This window comes from Cornus florida, unplaced genomic scaffold (assembly GCF_030987335.1).
Source record: "Cornus florida cultivar Cherokee Brave unplaced genomic scaffold, ASM3098733v1 CherokeeBrave_3.0.0_Hap2_Chr02, whole genome shotgun sequence".
Lineage (NCBI taxonomy): Eukaryota > Viridiplantae > Streptophyta > Magnoliopsida > Cornales > Cornaceae > Cornus > Cornus florida.
This window is the reverse complement of record NW_026775572.1, coordinates 5915508-5934793: the sequence shown is the minus strand read 5'-3', so window position 1 is coordinate 5934793 and position 19286 is coordinate 5915508. Positions and strand designations below refer to the sequence as shown.

At 33.1% G+C, this 19286-nt stretch overlaps 1 protein-coding gene across 3 annotated transcripts; it reads right to left on the bottom strand.

Moving 5' to 3' along the window:
• Positions 1–569: 569 nt before the first annotated feature.
• On the bottom strand, positions 570–15768 carry LOC132293302 (GDSL esterase/lipase At5g03610). 3 transcript variants are annotated; one of them, XM_059790735.1, is made up of 5 exons: positions 15579–15754; positions 5153–5383; positions 4117–4391; positions 1129–1435; positions 570–972 (listed from the first exon to the last, which is right to left on the bottom strand). In XM_059790735.1, the coding sequence occupies exons 1-5, from the start codon at positions 15637–15639 to the stop codon at positions 761–763; spliced, it is 1086 nt and encodes a 361-aa protein (XP_059646718.1). In that variant the 5' UTR covers positions 15640–15754; the 3' UTR covers positions 570–760. The 3 variants fall into 3 exon arrangements, with proteins under 3 accessions (XP_059646718.1, XP_059646717.1, XP_059646719.1); XM_059790734.1 differs by lacking the exon at positions 15579–15754 and adding an exon at positions 5497–5742; XM_059790736.1 differs by lacking the exons at positions 570–972; positions 1129–1435; positions 4117–4391; positions 5153–5383 and adding exons at positions 10935–11333; positions 11469–11775; positions 13820–14091; positions 15230–15460 and having other exon boundaries at positions 15579–15768.
• Between the last annotated feature and the right edge of the window lie 3518 nt (positions 15769–19286).

The window sequence follows — 19286 nt, the reverse complement described above, 5'->3', positions numbered from 1 at the left end:
CCCGGCAATGTGTTCAACTCCAGATCCATGACGCCGAGTTAGAATTTAGAACAATTCTATAGAGCTCATACATCGATGGCTTTCTCATCTTAGGAAGACCCGATTGAATGGTTTATGGATATTTCTTGAAATTTTTACCGCTTGTAGTCATTATTTTTTTTATTCTAAAACTTGTTGATGTTTTATTGAGCGCCTAACACTTCAAAATTCACGGGAGACACTAACCCAGACTATCGACATCTACTCCCTCTATTTTATCCTCAATTGATCAACTTTCTTCTTTTTTATTAAGGTAAACTGTTTTTGATATTTTTTGGAAATCTTTTGATATATACAACGCTTATCTCTGCCATTTCAAAACCAAAGCTTAAATTCTTTTTATGAAGTTGAAGAGAGGGAGAGGTAAAATTCTGAACGCAAAGCGAGTTTGCATGGCATTAGATTGTTAACTATGAAATAATGTTGATCAAATTGCATGGTAATTAATGTCTGTTTTATAGGATCAACTTTAAATTATTTATCTCAACAATCCAAACGATTAATCCAGTAAGTATCCTTCAACTTGGAGATAACAAAAAAGTTACGCTACTTGATCTAATCCAGTGAACCATAAATTTGACAGAACCAACGCTTCCACACAAACTTGAACAGAATAAAAAAAAAAAAAAAAAAAAAAAAAAAAAAAAAAAAAAAAATTGGATACAAATTAAAGAAGATAACACCACATTTTGGCAATTAACAGATGGAGGCTAGCTAGTAATTAAATTTGTTGAAGAGTAGCTTTCAAAGACGGAAACACTGCACGCCATCCTGCTTGTGTGGGGTGCACTGTGTCCCAGAAGAATGCAGAATCAGGGTTGTCACATACTGCATACATCTTCACTCCTTTATCATCTACACTCCCACATGAATATTCATTGCTCATACCCATACAACATGGCTTTAATATTGGAGTCTCAAACTTCAAACTTTCTGGGAAAAAACAAAGTTCTATCTTTATTAGCAATTGATAATTCAAATTTAAGGAGCCAAATCAGTACTATATATTAAACGGACTAATCCATTAATCTATACATTAAAGAAAAGGATCGATTGACACTGCAAAATTAATAAAAGTTAATTAATCACCTGGATAGACAGTCTGGTTCTTGATTGCCGAAGTGAAAGAAGTATAAAGATCGAGAATAATAAAAGAAGAATCCTTGGTCTCGTTGTTCAACTTAGCCACAGCTTGCTGCAGCAGGAGGTTGTGGAAGCTCACTGCTGTGTTCAGAGTTGCATTGCATTGCTGAAACGAAGTCGTGACGGTGTTACGAGGGAGGCATCCAAGGGGCTGTAGAGCTGTCACAGTTATTTTTCTCACTCCCATGCTGTGGATGCGCTTTAGGTCAATGACAATTTGACTAACGACTTGCATAATGAAGGTTTGCAAACCCTACAAGACAAACAGAGTTTTCAGTTTTTATGATACACATAAAAATGCCAAGAGCCATAGTTTTTAACATATAGACCTGATAATATATTAATAATATTACATTGCAGTGGAGAGCAGACAAGATTTAAGTAACAAAGTAAAAAATTAAAGCATTATAAAAAATAAAAATAAAAACTATATGGTAGTAGTACTACTATTATCATATATATATAATGAAATATTTTGAATTTAATATCTTCATACACATTTCTGATTAAGAGATTCAGTCCGGGACCACAGCTCATATAATCATAGGACAGTGTTACATAATTTCTGATTGATAGAAACCACACATATATTTTGAATTTTGAATTTAACATCGTAATACACATTTTTAATTAGGAGATTCAATCCGGGACCACATGGTCATATGATCATGGAACTATGCTAGATGATTTCTAGTGAACAGAAATCATACATATATTTTGAATTTAATATCATGATACACGTTTCTAATTAAGAGATTCAGTTTGGAATCACGTGGTCTTAATTTTTGATTGATAGAGACCAAACATAACCCCAAATCACATAATAAATTATTTTTACAGAGATTTAATAATAACAGTGTCAAACATGTTTTTTCTTACTAATCAAGTGAAACCTAACTGTTTCTCTATTTTCATATTAATGTTATTGTGAAATTTTTTATTTTATTTTAATTAACATATTAATTGGAAGCTAAAGGCAACATAAGCAAAGCGTATCTCTCATTCAATCTCAACCACAAGCTAACTGTTGTCCTACACTTTCCTATGGAGTGAATATATCATTCCAACTAAATTACAAAGAGGTCATATTAGTGTCCTACATTTTTCATGTTTGAAATGAGGAATTTAATTTTAAAAAAACAAAACAAAAAACAAGTGCAAATGGATTAGTGCATTTATCATTTCTCAAAGTTGTTGTCAAATAAAATAATAATAAAAAATCTCAAAACTTTTTATAGTTAATGTAAAACTCATACAAGCCCAACCCTGCACAAAAGTCCAAATACTCTACTAAAGAGCATTTAGCCCAATGAATCCAGTAATATAATTTCTTCATATTTAAAATAAATGGAAGGAGTTTGAGTCACACAGTATGTAAAATTATATTATTAGATTTTTTATAATAATAAATAAAATAAAATAAAATTATTTACTACACAATATTATTTGAAAGACACTGGAGTTGTCTATGGAATTAATATTATTAATACAAAGAACCTCTGTCAGTCCGCGCTCACAAAGTCCCTTGTGATAATCTTTTTCTTTATTAGAGAGGCAAATCAAAGGCCAATTTCTCTTAATTTTGTAATGATAAACATGTTTAGATTAGGAAGGGCCTCTTCAAATCCAGTATATATTATATCATATTAATTTAGTATAATAATGACATTTATTGACTTATTTACGTACTAATAATTATAAATAAAGAATTATATATATATATATATATATAATGGTCTTGAAACGGCCTCTTCAAATTTAGTAATCTATATTAGTTTCGTGGATTTTCCAGAATCTACCTAAACCGTGTGTGGGATTCCATTTCCAGAACTGCCAAACAACACAAACGTGTGGGTCGTGAGCAAAAGGAATGGAAATATTACCGTTTCTTAATCGGACAAAAAAGAAAAATTTGTAATGATGCATTAATTGCTCGGGTTTTCCAACGGGCGTGTTCACATAAGACAAGTGACATGACGCATGTTAGCATCTAAGTATGCAAAAGTATTAACGTGCACTTAGAGGTACACATAGAACCGAAGTAGGGCATGGAAAATAATTTTACAAGACTGCACACGTGATCATCCTAGGGGTACAAGTACAACTTTGTGTTCCGCATATTGCCATTCCACTTAACAATAACAGTGTCAAACATGCTTTGCCTTATTTACCAAGTGAAAATTAATTGTTTAGTTTTTTCATATTACTTTTATTTGGAATTTTTTAATCTTTTTATTTTTTATTTTTTATTTTTATTTTCCATACATATTGGATACTAAAGACGAACTTATAACGTGAGGACATATTTTAAAACTCACTCCAAAATGTGTAAAATGTAAGTTGAAGTTGAAGAATTTGGATTGAAAAGGGCCGGGGTTGATTAAGCTAGGATTGAAGGTTTGTTAATCCCTTAATCCTTCCAGCACACTCCATTCAATTACAACCACAACCTAACTATTGTACTACACTTTTCACATGGCGTGAATATATCATTCAAGCTAAATTACAAATAAGTCGTGTTACTGTCCTACCCTACAGAGCAATTAAAACACAAGAAGCTAGAAGGAAGGAAGGACATTACTGTTGTCCTGTCCCTTAGTTTTTATCCTTGTGGTGCTAATATATATACAGCCTACTCCCTATTAAATATATATATATATAGCACTGTCCTACATTCTAGTGTGAAATGGCAATGATGACAGGTTGAAGGTGACATGACATTATTTAATTTCATGATAATTTAAATATACGGGATATTTATGTCATTTAATTTAAAAAGGGGGAGGTTTTTGAAAATAAAAAATAAAAAAAATTGCACGAAGTCTGAACTAATTTTTTCAGTTTCAATTTTCAAGACACGAATTGTGTATACTGCAAACATAGCTTATTTAGATTTATAAAAACGTAGATATATACATATAGAAAATGGATTACCTGACCAGTGTTGCCACCTTTGGCTAAGTAAGCACTGTAATCGTTGCCGGCGACAGAGACATGAGTGAGCGAAGATTGCAAGTCCTCTTTGGTATAGACGGAGTCGTTGACCAGCTTCTGGAGAAAACCGATCTGGGTGGTCATGTTTGGATACGAAACCAACGTATCAAACACTCCTGTCCCTCCATAAGCAAAATTCATCCCATTACGTAGACGTTTTCCTCCCATATTTCTCCATCTATACGCTATCGGAGACTTGAATCCAAAAAACTTCGCTGCATGTATATATACAGTAGATAGAAGTCAGAGATATATATAGCCACATTAAAAACAGTGGACATGTGGTGAAGTTTTATATAAAATTATATTTTGTTTATAAAGATAAGTTTTAATTAATTAACTAGAGATGGATAGTATGATGAAAATGGAGGATAAAGTGCTAATCTGTCGAACATTGATAATAACACATCTTCTACGTGGGTTGTTATTATAAAGCTAAAATACGAATAAATACATAAAGTGCAAAACAAAGTAAATGATTAAAGCTGAATGACAATAAAAGGAGCCCAGCAGAAGCATGGGTGGTGGACAGGCTATCTAAATGATTAAAGCTGGGAAAGTCTACAGTACACGGGTATTGTATACGTGGTACTCCCACTAATGAACAGACATGTAAGAGAATCTAAGAAAAGCACGCACAAGTATATATATATACACAGATATTTATGTACACACACATATATATATATATATGGATACACACAATATTAAGTACAACTTCAAGTGAGAAAGTTATTATGGAAGAAAAAGATGTGATATTGATCTGACATAAGGAAAGAAGCGCGAAAGAGAACAACTAGAGTTATCAGCAAGACAGAGACCCACTACCAACCAGCACCCACTTACCACTATAGTGTAATCCAGAAAAGAAAACAAATTAAAGATGATTGAAGTGCCAACTATGTGTATATATCTATGTGTGTGTGTGTTGATGATGATATAGAAAGAGAACGAGAAGAGTACTGGGGTACTATACCAATGAAATCGGTGAGGACACGGCCGTCGGAGAAACGGCCGGCAGGTTTGCCGGGAAAGGTAATACCATAAGGAACCTTCCAAGAGTTGCCGTCAGATTTCTTGTTGTTCCCAGTGTCAGCATACGAGTCCCCGAATACAAAAAGCTTCGCCGGACGAAAACCGTAAAGATTATGATGGCGGTGGTGGTGGTGGTGGTGGTGGTGAGATGAACCATACACCCCTTGATAACCTATGTTAATATATATATATAGAGAGAGAGAGAGGTGTTAGCAGGAAAACAATTGATTTTAGAATTAAAGACAACTGTGAAAAAAGAAAAGAAACATAGCTAGCTATTGGTACCTGTGAGGATGGAGAAGAGGAAGAAACAGAGGGAGGAGAAGAAAACCTTCTTTGTGTCCATAATGACGAGAGAGAATGGTGTTTAAGGAGACAGTTGGGGATGAGAGGGATGGGGATAGTGCATGTGTGTTTATATATAGCCAAAACATTGGAGCTTATTACAAAATCACCTCTATACCATCTTATGGGTCACTTGGATTCTCTCCTGTGCCAACAGTCGCGTCCTGTGTATTCAGATTGATTTTTGAAGTTGGTGACAAAAAAAAAAATGGAATAAATAATTAATCTGGGTCAACTCGTTACAGCTCAACAATTATGGGTCATCCTCGTTGGCTCGGCAAGGCACGTTGATTTGACTTCTCAATTCAACTGCTGATTTGACTGCGTCTGATCCACCTCATTTTATATACAAATTACTCGTAGTATGTAAAACGTTTGAGGCTTAATTGTTTATAATTATGCCTTTACACTTGCAAATACGAGTAATCAACTACCACACTACTTATTCTAATTCATCTAAAAATAAAATATAAATAAATAAAAGGTAAAGTCTGAAAAACACTGTTACAGTTTTAAATTTGTACCCGTATCATTTACTTTGCTTATATAAATTCATACGTGATATGAAAATATTGCAACTAATCCCCTCCGATTGAAATTTCGATAGAAAATGGCTGTAAGTTGGTAATGTGCATGGCACATGACCATTTTAAAACCATAAATCCAAAATTGCCTCTCTTATATTTCTAAACTATCCCGCACCCTATTATATATATATTTGTATATTTATTTGGACCCTCTCCCTCATCTCATTCTTTGATTTCCACCATTGCTCTCATAGATCAATCAAGTCTTTGCCTGCCGCCTGACTGTTGTGTTGAGAGCGCCAGACTCTCGGAAGAATCGATTCACATTGGCTCAAGCTTCCTAGGTCGCTTTTCTTCCACTTTCGCTATTGGATCTTGCACCTGTGGATACACGATTGACCCCTTGTCTTCTATTTTTTCTCCCTAGATAAGGGGTTTCACCATTGCCTCTTGCCTATAGAGACTTGTGCAAGGGAATTTAGAAAGAGGATAAGTTTTCTTTACATGAGGATCTACGAAGAGACATTTTTTAAAAATCATAAATAGAGGGCTATTTTAGTCCTTTTCTAATTCCGGTACCGGTTAATAGAGGTCAATGGCTAAAAGGCACAAATTCACACCATTTTTAATGTATAAGAGAGGTAAACAAATAATGAAAGATCATACACGCTATATTAATATCATAAAAGTATAAAATGGACACGAACCATAAATAATTAAAATAGTCAACTACTATTCTTTTTCTTTTTACTAAAAAAAAAAAAATAAGTAAAGGCGAATAACAAATCTCGTGAGGCGTTCTATATAAGTTCGCCTTCTCTTAATGCACATATTCTAAGGTAACAGGAAAGTTACTTAAAACTCATACAGTCATCATACATTTTCCATTTTTACTTTTCTTTGTTAAAATATTATAAATTTTCTTAAAAATTCTTAAAATATTCCTTATTTTTTTATACCGGCTATGCAACTAATGAATTAAGGGTAAAATACACTAAATTCCCCTGAAGTATGACCCTATTGCAAGAAATTCCTTTAAAATAAGTAAAATTTCCCTAAATTATCAATTTGTTGCACTCGTGAACCAGCCGTGGAGCAGTCACTGACAGAAAATTGAAGTTACCTTTTAGCCCTTAATGGAACGACATCGTCTTAGTGATTTTTTGTTTAACAGATGATGATGTGGCATTGTAATTTCTAGAACTAATAAAGAAGCAACACGTACCCACCGAACCTTATCAATAACATCGATTGTATCTAATCGGCGCCAAACGTGTCCTTCTCTCGAGAAAGTCCCAAACTAGTGCTTAACAATATGGCAAACAAGTCTCTTATGGTACACGCTGTTGACTCTCAGTCTGAAAATTCCAGTAATTTTTCTTTCCTCTTGCTTCCAATTTCTCTCTCTCAACCCTGTTTGTTGGGTGTGTACTAGGTCGTGAAGAGATCCGGCCATTGACTTTGCTACCGTGGTGCTAGAGTGTGTACTAGTTCGTGAAGAGATCACCGTGCGTCGACGAACTCGGCTTGCGGTTGAAATTGTGTTGTGGACGTTTTTCTTGATCGACGACCATTTCTGGACTGTCGGCGAGGAGTTGTTGTCATCACTGTGCCTTCGTCACGAACCAGTGTGCAGGGATAGACTGTGCTGTGTAGCCCATCGACGACCTCTCCTTTTGCTGACGCCGGTGGCTGTCGTGTGTAGTCGCCGTTGTGACTGATTTTGTTATCGGTGGCTTCATTTGAAACTGAGTGTGGTTCTTTGCTGTAGCTGAGAGATTTGCAGAGGCTTCACCGTCGTCCCTTGGCTGTTAATTAACTTGTGGTGGTCTCGATTCTCCATTCTGGACCTCGGATCCTTGTTTTTTTTTTTTTTGTCGGCCGCAAATTGTGGTCCTCGCCGGCGTTGACAGTGAAGAAGAAGAGCAGTGTTTGGCTACGGATGTGGAGCTATCCGAACCTTGGTTTAATAAAACCAGGTTTGCAGAGATCTAGTTCTGGTTCAAACCTGGTTTTGCAGACCGAAGAACGGTGTTTGGCTACGGATGTGAAGCTATCCCATCGTTGGTTTACAAAAATTGGTTTTTAGAGATCCGGTTTTGAATCGACCCGTATTATTGTATTATTGGATCTGATCAAAACTTCACTTCCTGATGGCTATATCCAAGTTAAAAAGTTCTGTATCTTTCACTCAATAGCATAAATAGCTACCTCATTCCCAGATTTACACACCAACACTCCAATTATCAATGATAAGAAAATGGGTTTATGAAATTGCTTCCCAAAATCCTCTATTTTTATGATTTTCAGCCTCTTTCCTGCGTCGAATGAATATATAAGGAATGTATATATATAACGGTGAATATAATGGACTTCAACGGTTATAAGGGTATATGAGGTATTTTGTATTTTTTCTAAGACACATGGGTCACGTGCCATTACTCACGTTAACCTGTTTTTGCAATAGGATAGTTTAGGGGGTTAAATGTATTCCTTAAAGTTTAGGGGGGGTTTTTTGAGAAAGAGAAGAAAGTACAGGGGGGTTTAGTGCACTTTACCCATAAATTAATGATTAAATAAGTTTTAAAAAAAGAGATTTTGTTATTTTTAAAAGCTGATAATAGTCATTGTTGAACTCTATTTATTGGAGTAATCCGTACTTAACTTTTCATTCAACTAACCAAAACAAAATACAAAGATATGGAAGAGAATTTTTTAAAAAAATTTAAAAAGAAAAGAAAATGAAAGAATTTTGAAAGGAAAGAAAAATGAGAGTTTGATTCAAAAAGGTAAATTTGACTTTTTTAAAGGAAATTAAACAAATTTAAAGAGTAAAAAAGAGAAAAAAATACAAAATTTAAGAGATAATTTTAGAAAATAAAAATTTTAGGTAAAAGGAGCATTATATGAATTTTTTTCATATATACATATAAAAATATATAAATTTAATATATATATTATAGTAAGCGGCCCAAACCAGAGGAGCACGTGCCCCACGGGCATACACTCACTCTGACAACCACCATTTTGAATGTGTACCCTTGAATCATACATGTAATTTGCAATGAGATACTAAGTTCATCTCTTAGTTGTTTTTATTTTTAATTTTTAGAAGCATAGAAAGGCATATAAATTTATGTGATTTTTGTTTGGATATGCTACTTTTTAAATATCTATGCAATCAATTCTCACAACTATGATTATATGTGACAATTAAATTATGAACGATACTTACTCTTAAATTTTGTAATTTAAAAATTTGTGTGCCTTTGATATAAGCAATCAGTAAGTAGGGAGTAGGCAAGTATTCTATTTAAATTATTTACCTAATGAATAAATAACAAGCAAAGGTTAGAATTAAATTTTATGTCCTTAAAATAATATTTATAAAATAGATTTTTATTTAAATAAAACTGAAAAAATTATTTATAAATTACTGTATAAATTAGTCGTTGGACATGTGTCCATACTTTCTAACTCAGTAATTGAAAAGATTGGAGTAACATCGCAAATAAGTAGATGAAAAAGAAAGTTTAGTATTGTACACGAAAATAAAAAAAAATTCACAGCATGCAAGAAATCACTGAAGAGAAAAGAAGCTTGAACACTCAACTTTGACATCTGTCAAAACTTATTTGTCAAATAACCTTGATCAAATTGCATAGTATTGTTAACCATATCACAAGATCTCAGAAATTTTTTAGCAAAATGTTCAAGCAAAGCATCTAATAATATATATTATGCCTCCATCAAAACTCGAGCACTTAACCTTTTTATTTGAGTATCTTTGAAGTTAGTGCCTACGTTCTTAATGGGGATGAGAGATCGTTCCACGTAAGTCAAGAAAACAAAAATCAGTATCTAAGTGGAGATCCAAGCAATACAAGTGATTCTTTGAGTCGAAGATTAAGAAAGGGAAGATCGATCTCAGTATCCGAAGGACTCAAGCTCGGCTATATGAAGTTATTAAATGCTGTGGTTATCTGCCTTAAAGGCGGATTAATGTTCCTATTTATAATACTTATTTCCTCGGTCAATGTCTCTTAGTCTTTTGAATGAACCTAACTTTACCCAAGAGTTTGAGGGTCTCTTCTCCAAACATATAGAACGTTGATGGATGGAACGCGGCACTTTACCTCCCAGTCCAAGGAAGTAAAGGCGCTCCTTAATTAATACAGATCTTGTCAAACGTCCTTCATAATTAATGCGCTATTTATTACTCTTGGCTCGAGCTCAGATACCAACTGTCCTTTCCCTCTTGTATTAGCCTCGACTGAGGCGATACCTTGAATCTTAGCCACCTGTCCACATGTCCTCAGATTCCCGAACCCACCGCAAGAATGGGTCCCCCTCCGAGGTTCTGCCTTCTCGACCTCTTAGGACCGCATTCCGACCTTACATAGCGAGATCCTTCTATCAAAAGAGGGGAACTCGCGAGGCAAAGCGCTCAAGGTCATTTCAGCAACAAGCGACCTCGGACGATCAGAAGGTTCGAGGTCGCTTCAGCAGGAAGCGACCTCGGACAAGTAGAAAGGATGAGCCCATCCGACTGGAGCGGGGCGCATCCTCAGGAGAGGAAGGGTAGCGACCCCTCCTCGTTCAGCAAGTCCAGTCGCGGGACAAGTAGCTCGAGGATACTTAGTCCCCTCGGAGGTAGAGGCGTGCCAAATAAGTGTTGGCCAGGTGTGCCCACTTTCAGTGGTGGCGCCACTTGGATAGCTGTCATGGCGCGGTTGTCAACAAAATGTTATAAATACATCGTGAGCAGAATTTAGCAACCGCCAATGGGATGAATTTTCTATAAGCATTCTCATTTATCAATCCTATCTATAATATCACGTTCTCGACCTGTTTGTTGCCAATGCAGTTCCATTCAACTTCAATATACTTGGAGATACCAAACTAGTAACATATACTAAATGATCTAATCCGGTGAACCATAAATTGACAAAACCAATTTCTACAAAAACTTAAAACAGAAATAAAATTTTAAAAAAAATTGTAAAAATTAAAGAAGATAACATCACTTTTTAGGCTGTAATTAAATTTGTTGAAGAGTAGCTTGCAAAGATGTATAAACTGCATGCCATCCTGCTTGTGTGGGGTGCGCTGTGTCCCAGAAGAATGCAGAATCAGGGTTGTCACATATTGTGTACATCTTCGCTCCTTTATCATCTACACTCCCACATGAATATTCATTGCTTATACCCATACAACATGGCTTTAATGGAGTCTCAAACTTCGAACTTCCTGGGAAAAAATAAAATTAAAAAAAGTCAATCTCTATTAGTAATATTTGATAATTAAAATTTACGCCAAATCAGTAGTATATAGCAAAAATTAATCAAATAAAAATATAATTAATAATGGACTATATATAATCACCTTGATATTCCCCTTTGTTCTTGAGCACTGAAATGAATGAAGTATAAAGGTCAAGAATAACAAAAGGAGAATCCTTGGTCTCGTTGTTCAACTTTGCCACAGCTTGCTGCAACAGGAGGTTGTGGAAGCTCACTGCTGTGTTCTGAGTAGCGTTGCATTGTTGAAACGAAGACGCGACAGTGCTAGGAGGGAGACATCCAAGGGGCTGTAGAGCTGTCACAGTTATTTTCCTCACTCCCATGCTGTGGATGCGCTTTAGGTCAATGAAAATTTGATTAACCACTTGCATAATGAAGGTTTGCAAACCCTACAAGACAAACAGTTTTCAGTAGAAGCATATTTTCAAAATATGATGGTCAAGAGGAAAAAGGATGCAAGTAAAAGAAAATTAACAGCCATAATTCTAAGAGTAATAATAGAATGACCAATAATTTAATAAATTTGAGTAGTTTTATTTAAGAAGACACATGTTGACATTATGAATAGTAATGATATCATCATAATATCAGTCTCCACTTTAAATATTAATCATATCATCATAATGTCAGTCACCACTCACATAAATTTATCATTATCTCTCACTTTTCTAATATCACTTTCCTCTTTTTAAAGATATAATGGGACACACAATTTAAGTAACAATATAAAATTAAGAGGTAATCCCGGAAATCTATATATGAGAGTAACAACTAACAATATAAAATATATTCGATATATATATATATACACCGAATATAAAAATATATGGTTGTATGATATATAATGCAATATAGGATTGAAAACATAAGGTCACTCTGTTACACAAAAGTCAAAACTATAGTGTGAAATTTTTTGACTGGTAGGTCATTTAGTGGAGCCAATGCTAGTTCATTATTATATAATACAGTAATACACTGAGAGATTTTTATGGACAAGCCAGAGGTATACCTAAACCGGGATTCCATTTCTAGAACTGCCAAACAAACACAAACGCATGTATAAGGTGAGATCATATGTATAAGGTGAGATCATATGGATTTCTTATTTCTTATTATAATTCATAAAGTATACGAATTATTAACTTTATCTAATCGACAAACAAATGTATAAGGTGAGATTATATGGATTTCTTATTTCTTATTATAATTCATAAAGTAGACGAATTATTAACATTATCTAATCGACAAACAAATGTATAAGGCGAGATTATATGGATTTCTTATTTCTTATTATAATTCATAAAGTATAAGGTGATTCTAACTTAGATTTTCAGTCTGACTTTTTTAAACTCATCAAAAGTGAGTTAAAAATGTGTAAAAATGTGTTATTTCAAGTTTGAAGATTTTGCATTGAAAAGCGGGGTTGATTAACCTAGAATTAATGGTTTGTTAATTCCTTAATCAGTTCAACACGCTCCAAAAACATCTCTTTCCTTTATGCTATATTCGGTAGAAAAAAAAAAAAAATTGAATGGAAGAGGGAAGAAGGGATTGATAAGACATTCATAGAATATTTACTTTTGTTGGGTTGGATAGAAGAGAAGCAACTAATAATTTACCATATTAGTTAAAAGAGAATGAAAGAGAAAGTTTTAATTATTTTTACCATTATATCCAACAATATTTATAATATTGTAATCTATATAGGATAGAATTGTAATTTCAAATTTGTATAATTTAGGATAGAATTGTAATTTCAAATTTGTATAATTTAGGATAGTATTTAATTTTAAACTTCTATAATAGTCCACTTATCTTCCTAACTCTCTGGGCAGATGGAGATTTGAAAATTTGTAAACGAGCATCCTTCATATATATATATATATTTTTTTCTTATATCCACTTTACCGAATAAAGAAAATTCGTTCTTTTCTTTCTATTTTCTCTCAACACCCGGTCCTTCCTCCCTTCCTACCGAAGGTAGCATATCAACCACAATCTGATTTTTATCTACTTTTCAAAAAAACAAAAAAAAAAAGCTGACTTTTATCTTACACTTTCAAGTAAATGTATATTATTCGAGCCAAGTTACAAAGAATGTAAGTAAATATATCATTCGAGCTAAATTACAAAGAAGTCTTAGAATAAATTATATTTCAATGTTTATTACTTTCTTCTCTTTAAAATCCGTTCATGTAATTGAAAAGTATATTTGAGTGAAAAAATCAATAATACTTTATTATTATTATAATAAAATATGCGTTCAGGGGAGTCAAAGTAGTTGAACAGTATTAGTCCGTCGAAATAATTTATCCTATATTTTAATTTGATTAAAACAAAAAAAAAACAAAATATAATTTCTTAAAAATAAATAAATAAATAAATAATTGTACATATAGACTTGTAAATACACAGATATAGAATGTTGATTACCTGATAGGTGCCACCTTTGTATAAGTAAGCAGCGTAATCGTTGCCGGCGACAGAGACGTGAGCGAGGGAAGATTGCAAGTCGTGTTTGGTGTAGACGGAGTCGTTGATGAGCTTCTCGAAAAAACCGATCTGGGTGGTCATGTTTGGATCCAAAATCAACGTATCAAACACTCCTGTCCCTCCATACGCAAAATTCATCCCGTTACGCAACCGTTTGATCCCAAAATTTCTCCATCTATACGGTATTGGAGACTTGATTCCCAAAAACTTCGCTGCATGTATATATACACACACAGTACGATAGAAGTTAATATCAGAGACAATGTTTATTGTAAATTTATGTTGTTGTCAATTGTTTATCATATTTTTTTTCGTAGTGTAAAGAAAATTTTTTTTTTTTTTCCTAGTGGTGTAAATGATATTTTCTATTGAAATATTCAATATCTAAAATGTTTTTAAGACAAAATAAAAATAAGTAAGTAACACTAGACATATAGAGAGATTATTAAAAGTATTGTGGAGTCTATTAAAAAAAAAAAAATTGGTCAAAATTGACCACGAACAATTTGCATCAAAAATTAATATGCACATATTAAAATGTATAAGTGTTTTTTTGTTTTTATTTTTTGTATATTTTTATATAGGAACTTTTTTTTTTCCTTTTCTTTTTGGCGAATTACATGTATTTTTGTGCATATATATATATATATATATATATACACACACATAAATATAAAGTAGTGAAGTTTTAATTAATTAATTAAGAAGGAAAGTTTGATGAAAATGGAGGATATATATAGTGTTTATTTGTTTATTATATTAAGAACTAGTACGTGGGGTTATTTTTAAAAGCTAAGATGCGAATAATTACATAAAGTGCATAACAAAGTAAAGAGTACTCTGAATGAAGAAAGAGAAAAAAAGGAGGCTAATAGAGGTTTGGTGGTGCCGTGGTGGTCAAAAGATATTCATTGAGACAGCGTGGGACAGGCTAGCTAAATGATTAAAGGAAGCCTGTGTATAAATCTGAGAGATTAAGAGACGCACTTACTTATATACAGTATATATTATATGTATGTATATATACACACGTATTGTTATATATAGACACTTTCTCACAGTAAGAATAGATGAAAAAGATGGCATATTGATCTGACGTAAGAAAAAATTAAAAAAAAAATACAGACACACTGCTAAATGTAGAGACACGAAAGAGAACAAGAATTATCATAAAGAGAGAGACCCACCACTAACCAGCCACGTACCAAAGCAACCCACTTACTACTATACTACAATCCGGAAAAAGAAAAGAAATCAAAGATAATTAAAGTGCCAAGTGCCAACTATGCATATATATATATATAATGACTATATAGATCGAGAGAGAAGGAAAAAGAGTAGTGGGGTTACCAATGTAATCGGTGAAAACACGGCCGTCGGAGAAACGGCCAGCTGGTTTGCCGGGAAAGGTGATACCATAAGGGACTTTCCAAGAGTTGGCTTCAGATTTCCTGTTGTTCCCAGTGTCAGCATACGAGTCTCCGAATACGAAAAGCTTTGTCGGACGAAACCCGTAAATGCCATGATGACGGTGGTGGTGGTGGTGGTGGTGGTGAGATGAACCATACACCCCTTGATAACCTGTGTTATATATATAAATATATCGAGAGAGAGGTGTTAGATAGGAGGAAAACAATTGATTAAACACAACTGTGAAAAAAGGGATATATATATATATATATATATTAGCAATTGGTACCTATGAGGAGAGAGAATAGGAAGAAACAGAAGTGGGAGAAGAAGAGCTTGTGTGTCTCCATGATGATGAAAGTGATAAAGAGAGAGGCAAGTGGTCTTTTAGGAAGAGAGGATTTTGGAGAGAGTGAGTGATTGAGGTAAGGAATGAGATCGAATGGTCAGTGTGTATATTATATATATAAGCATAAATCATTGGAAGAGGTTTGATGACTTAAACCGCGCAGGAGCTTATTAAAAAGCACCAATCGCACCTTATTGGTCCATTAAGTGAGCCCCACTCGGTCCATTTTTTATAATTATTCTTCCTATTTGTCAATTTTGTGGGGGGTTTAGATTGCCAATTATATCACACAAATAAATGTCATAAAAATCTCGTCACTTTCAATTTTTTTAACGCCTCACATACCGTAATCCATGTTGTAAGAACAATAAATATTCTTATATCTCAACATGTTTTTTACATATTCAGTGTTAGGGGCAGTCGTGCTATAAGTTTTTTATTTTTATATTTTGCTCCCCTCACTTATTAATCTATGTACATATATGTATAATATACATATAAACAATTACTTTCGTGTCCTTGTCTATATATATATATCACTTGCCATTATCCTTTGATAATTGCTCATCAAACCATTTTCTCAACTCAACTGAATCCATATATAGCGCACAAGAGAGTTAAAATATAATTTTAAAAAAGGAAAGAAAATAATATATTTTCATAATATTATATTTTTTTGACAATCCAAAAATAGACTTGGATTATCTTAGTTATTCTTAGTTGAATTTCTTATAAATTGACACGTAATATTTAAAATCTATCTTTATTAAAATTTAAAAACTGCACCATTTTAAATTACGAAAAATTTATCATAGCTGCATGTTGGATTGGTATCAAATATGATTGGACGTTCGTGCGCGCCAAAGCTGCAACCTGTAAACTATAGGCAAAGCTGGTGGTATTGCCAAAGTTCCAAATGGTATGAACTATGAATGTTCAGTGAAATTATGAGAGCATGTTGTACCTTCTACAATGAACACTGCTACTGGACTCGAAAACGTAGGGTGGAGTGCCCTACAGTAACTCCCACTCAGGGCCTTGGATCCTCCTTTAAAGGCTTCTTTCTCACCTCCATTTTTTAAATTGGAGCTCACCCCAAGTTAATGCTAGATTCGGAGTAAGCCTCAATATAATTGAAATCAAAAGGCAAAATTTTTATATAGTTCTGAAATCAAACCGACCCTTATTGGTGTTGAGATTCGTGATTGATTGATCATGCCATACTTTTTTTTTTTTGATTTGACCATTTGATTGCATTGTTTTATTTTGATGGGTAAAGTGAAAAAAAAAAAAAAAATCTTAAATAGAGTAAATATGTATATTTTGTAATTTAAAGTCTGAAAGACTCAAAATATGCTCTTAGGATAAAATTAAAAATAAAAAACACTGATTTCAAGATGAAAGAGGGGAGAGAGATTTTACCATTTTTATAAAAAAAAATTTGGTCAAAATTAATTATAAACTGATATTAAAAAAGATTTGCACATATTTTCAAACGTGAAGAATTTATATATACACACTAAATGGCAAGGGTATTTTTTTATTTTTTTTTTCTCGCTATACCACCATTTTGAGTGACTTGTACGGTGCATACCATGTCCAGTAAATTTCCAATAATTAAGCTACTTTTCAGTTTTCAGGATGGGTAGGCCTTCGTTTTGAATGAACATTGATTACAAACTTCTATTTCGTCCCCTGATGACAAGGAAATCCACTAACGCTTTTGACAATTTTTTTAATTAGTAAAAAATTCAACTTAGGATAACTTAGAAAATATTTAACTTAAAGAATTTAAGGCCTCCAAACATATATATATATATATGTATGTATATTTTGACAATCTAGAATGTTTTCTGTATATATGTGTGCGTGTGTGTGTGTGAGTGTTTATATATGTATATGGGATAAAAGTTAAAACTGAGGAGAGAAGAAATGGGAAAAAAATAAATAAAAAAAAAGGTTAAAGGACAATTTTGTTTTATAATTTTATATTTTTAATTTTTATAAAGATAGGAGACATCTCAAAAATGATATTATAAACAATAAGGAGAGCGATTGTGGAAAAACATTCGTGATATGGTCCTTGAATTTTTCCACTAAATTACTGTACTAAGTAAATTAATACTATTAATTATAAATTACAATTGGAATATGACAGATTTAACAGTCAAACGTGGACCTATATCCCAATCCAAAAGTGAAAATTTCATCCTATGAGCAACTTTATTGCCTTGGGGAGGTATCAAACCAGTTTGCTTTGTGGAAGTCGTCATAACAAAATCAATGTGGTCAGTCTTTTACAACTCAACAATTATGGAGTCGTCAACAGTGGGCAACTACATTTACTAGACTTCTTAGTTCGACGACTCCAAGGTCCACTGACTTCACCGCGTCGAGCTCATTTAAGATTTTAATTAGTATTCAAAACGGTTAAGGTTTTAATTGTTTCTTCTTTCACCCTAGCAAGATACACCAACAATTCCTCTGCCTTTGGCTAAAAATTGAAGTAATAGCAAGACTATGAGAAGCACGGTTCTTTTATTTAGGGGTGTCTTGGTGATGTCAAACGCGTAGACATATTTAGAAGTATTTTAAAATTTAAATATTTTATATTTTGATTGGACACATGTGACAAAAAGAGATTTGTCTCACATCGAATTCGGATGAAAAAGTGATTGGGTATAAATAGGTAAGTATGCAGCACTACCCATTTTTTAATAAATGGATAAGCGTCCACCCGTTACAATTGGTATCAGAACCAGATACAATCCTTGATCCGATAATACGCCAAGTGTCGAGCCTAGAAGGTGTTCGGGTGACTCACCTGAATAGGCAGTGTGGAGAGAATGTTAAAAAGGAGATTTGTTTTACATCTAATCCAAATAGAAAAGTGATTGGGTATAAATGGGTGGGTATAAAGCACTACTCCCGCCCGTTACAGATGACCAGAACACATTTCAAGACACTGCGGATTAATTTTGTAATTATTTTTATTAAAAGAATGAAATTCAATACAATTTAAAATATATTATGGACTAATACAAAAAATAATATAAAATTTAAAATAACAAATATTTAATTCTAAACTCCAAATTAATGTTTTTATTGATAATTATGTAGAAAAATAAATAATTATTTATATATATATAAATATTATATTTTTTTTTGACTTATTCATAATCGTATCCATATCCATATTTCCCGGACAACAACAAATCTCGTGAGTCATTCTAGGAAAGTTTAAATCATTTAAACAAACTGATTTGATTTGATATGATATTTATTTAATTACTTTCATCTTGATAAGAAATTTATGCAGTTTTTTAAGATAATATATCCTTGTTTTCACATTGAAAGACCAAAAAGTACCAATGAACTACTGGGTAAACAAATTAAGTCAGAATACAAAATTGTAATTTTGAATTTGATTAGTGTCCAGCCTCTTTTAAGCCAATAATTAAGGCTTCATAAAAAGAAGACTATAGAGGTTCCTTTCCCGGCAAAGACCCATTGTTAACATTATGCCCTACTACCTGTAAATATCACTTTTGCCCTCACTAAAATTACAACCAAAAAAAAAAAAAATTCATAAGTTTCTCGGCCTGTCTGTCTCTCTGTTCCTTTTCATTATAGTTTTTCTTTGTTTTA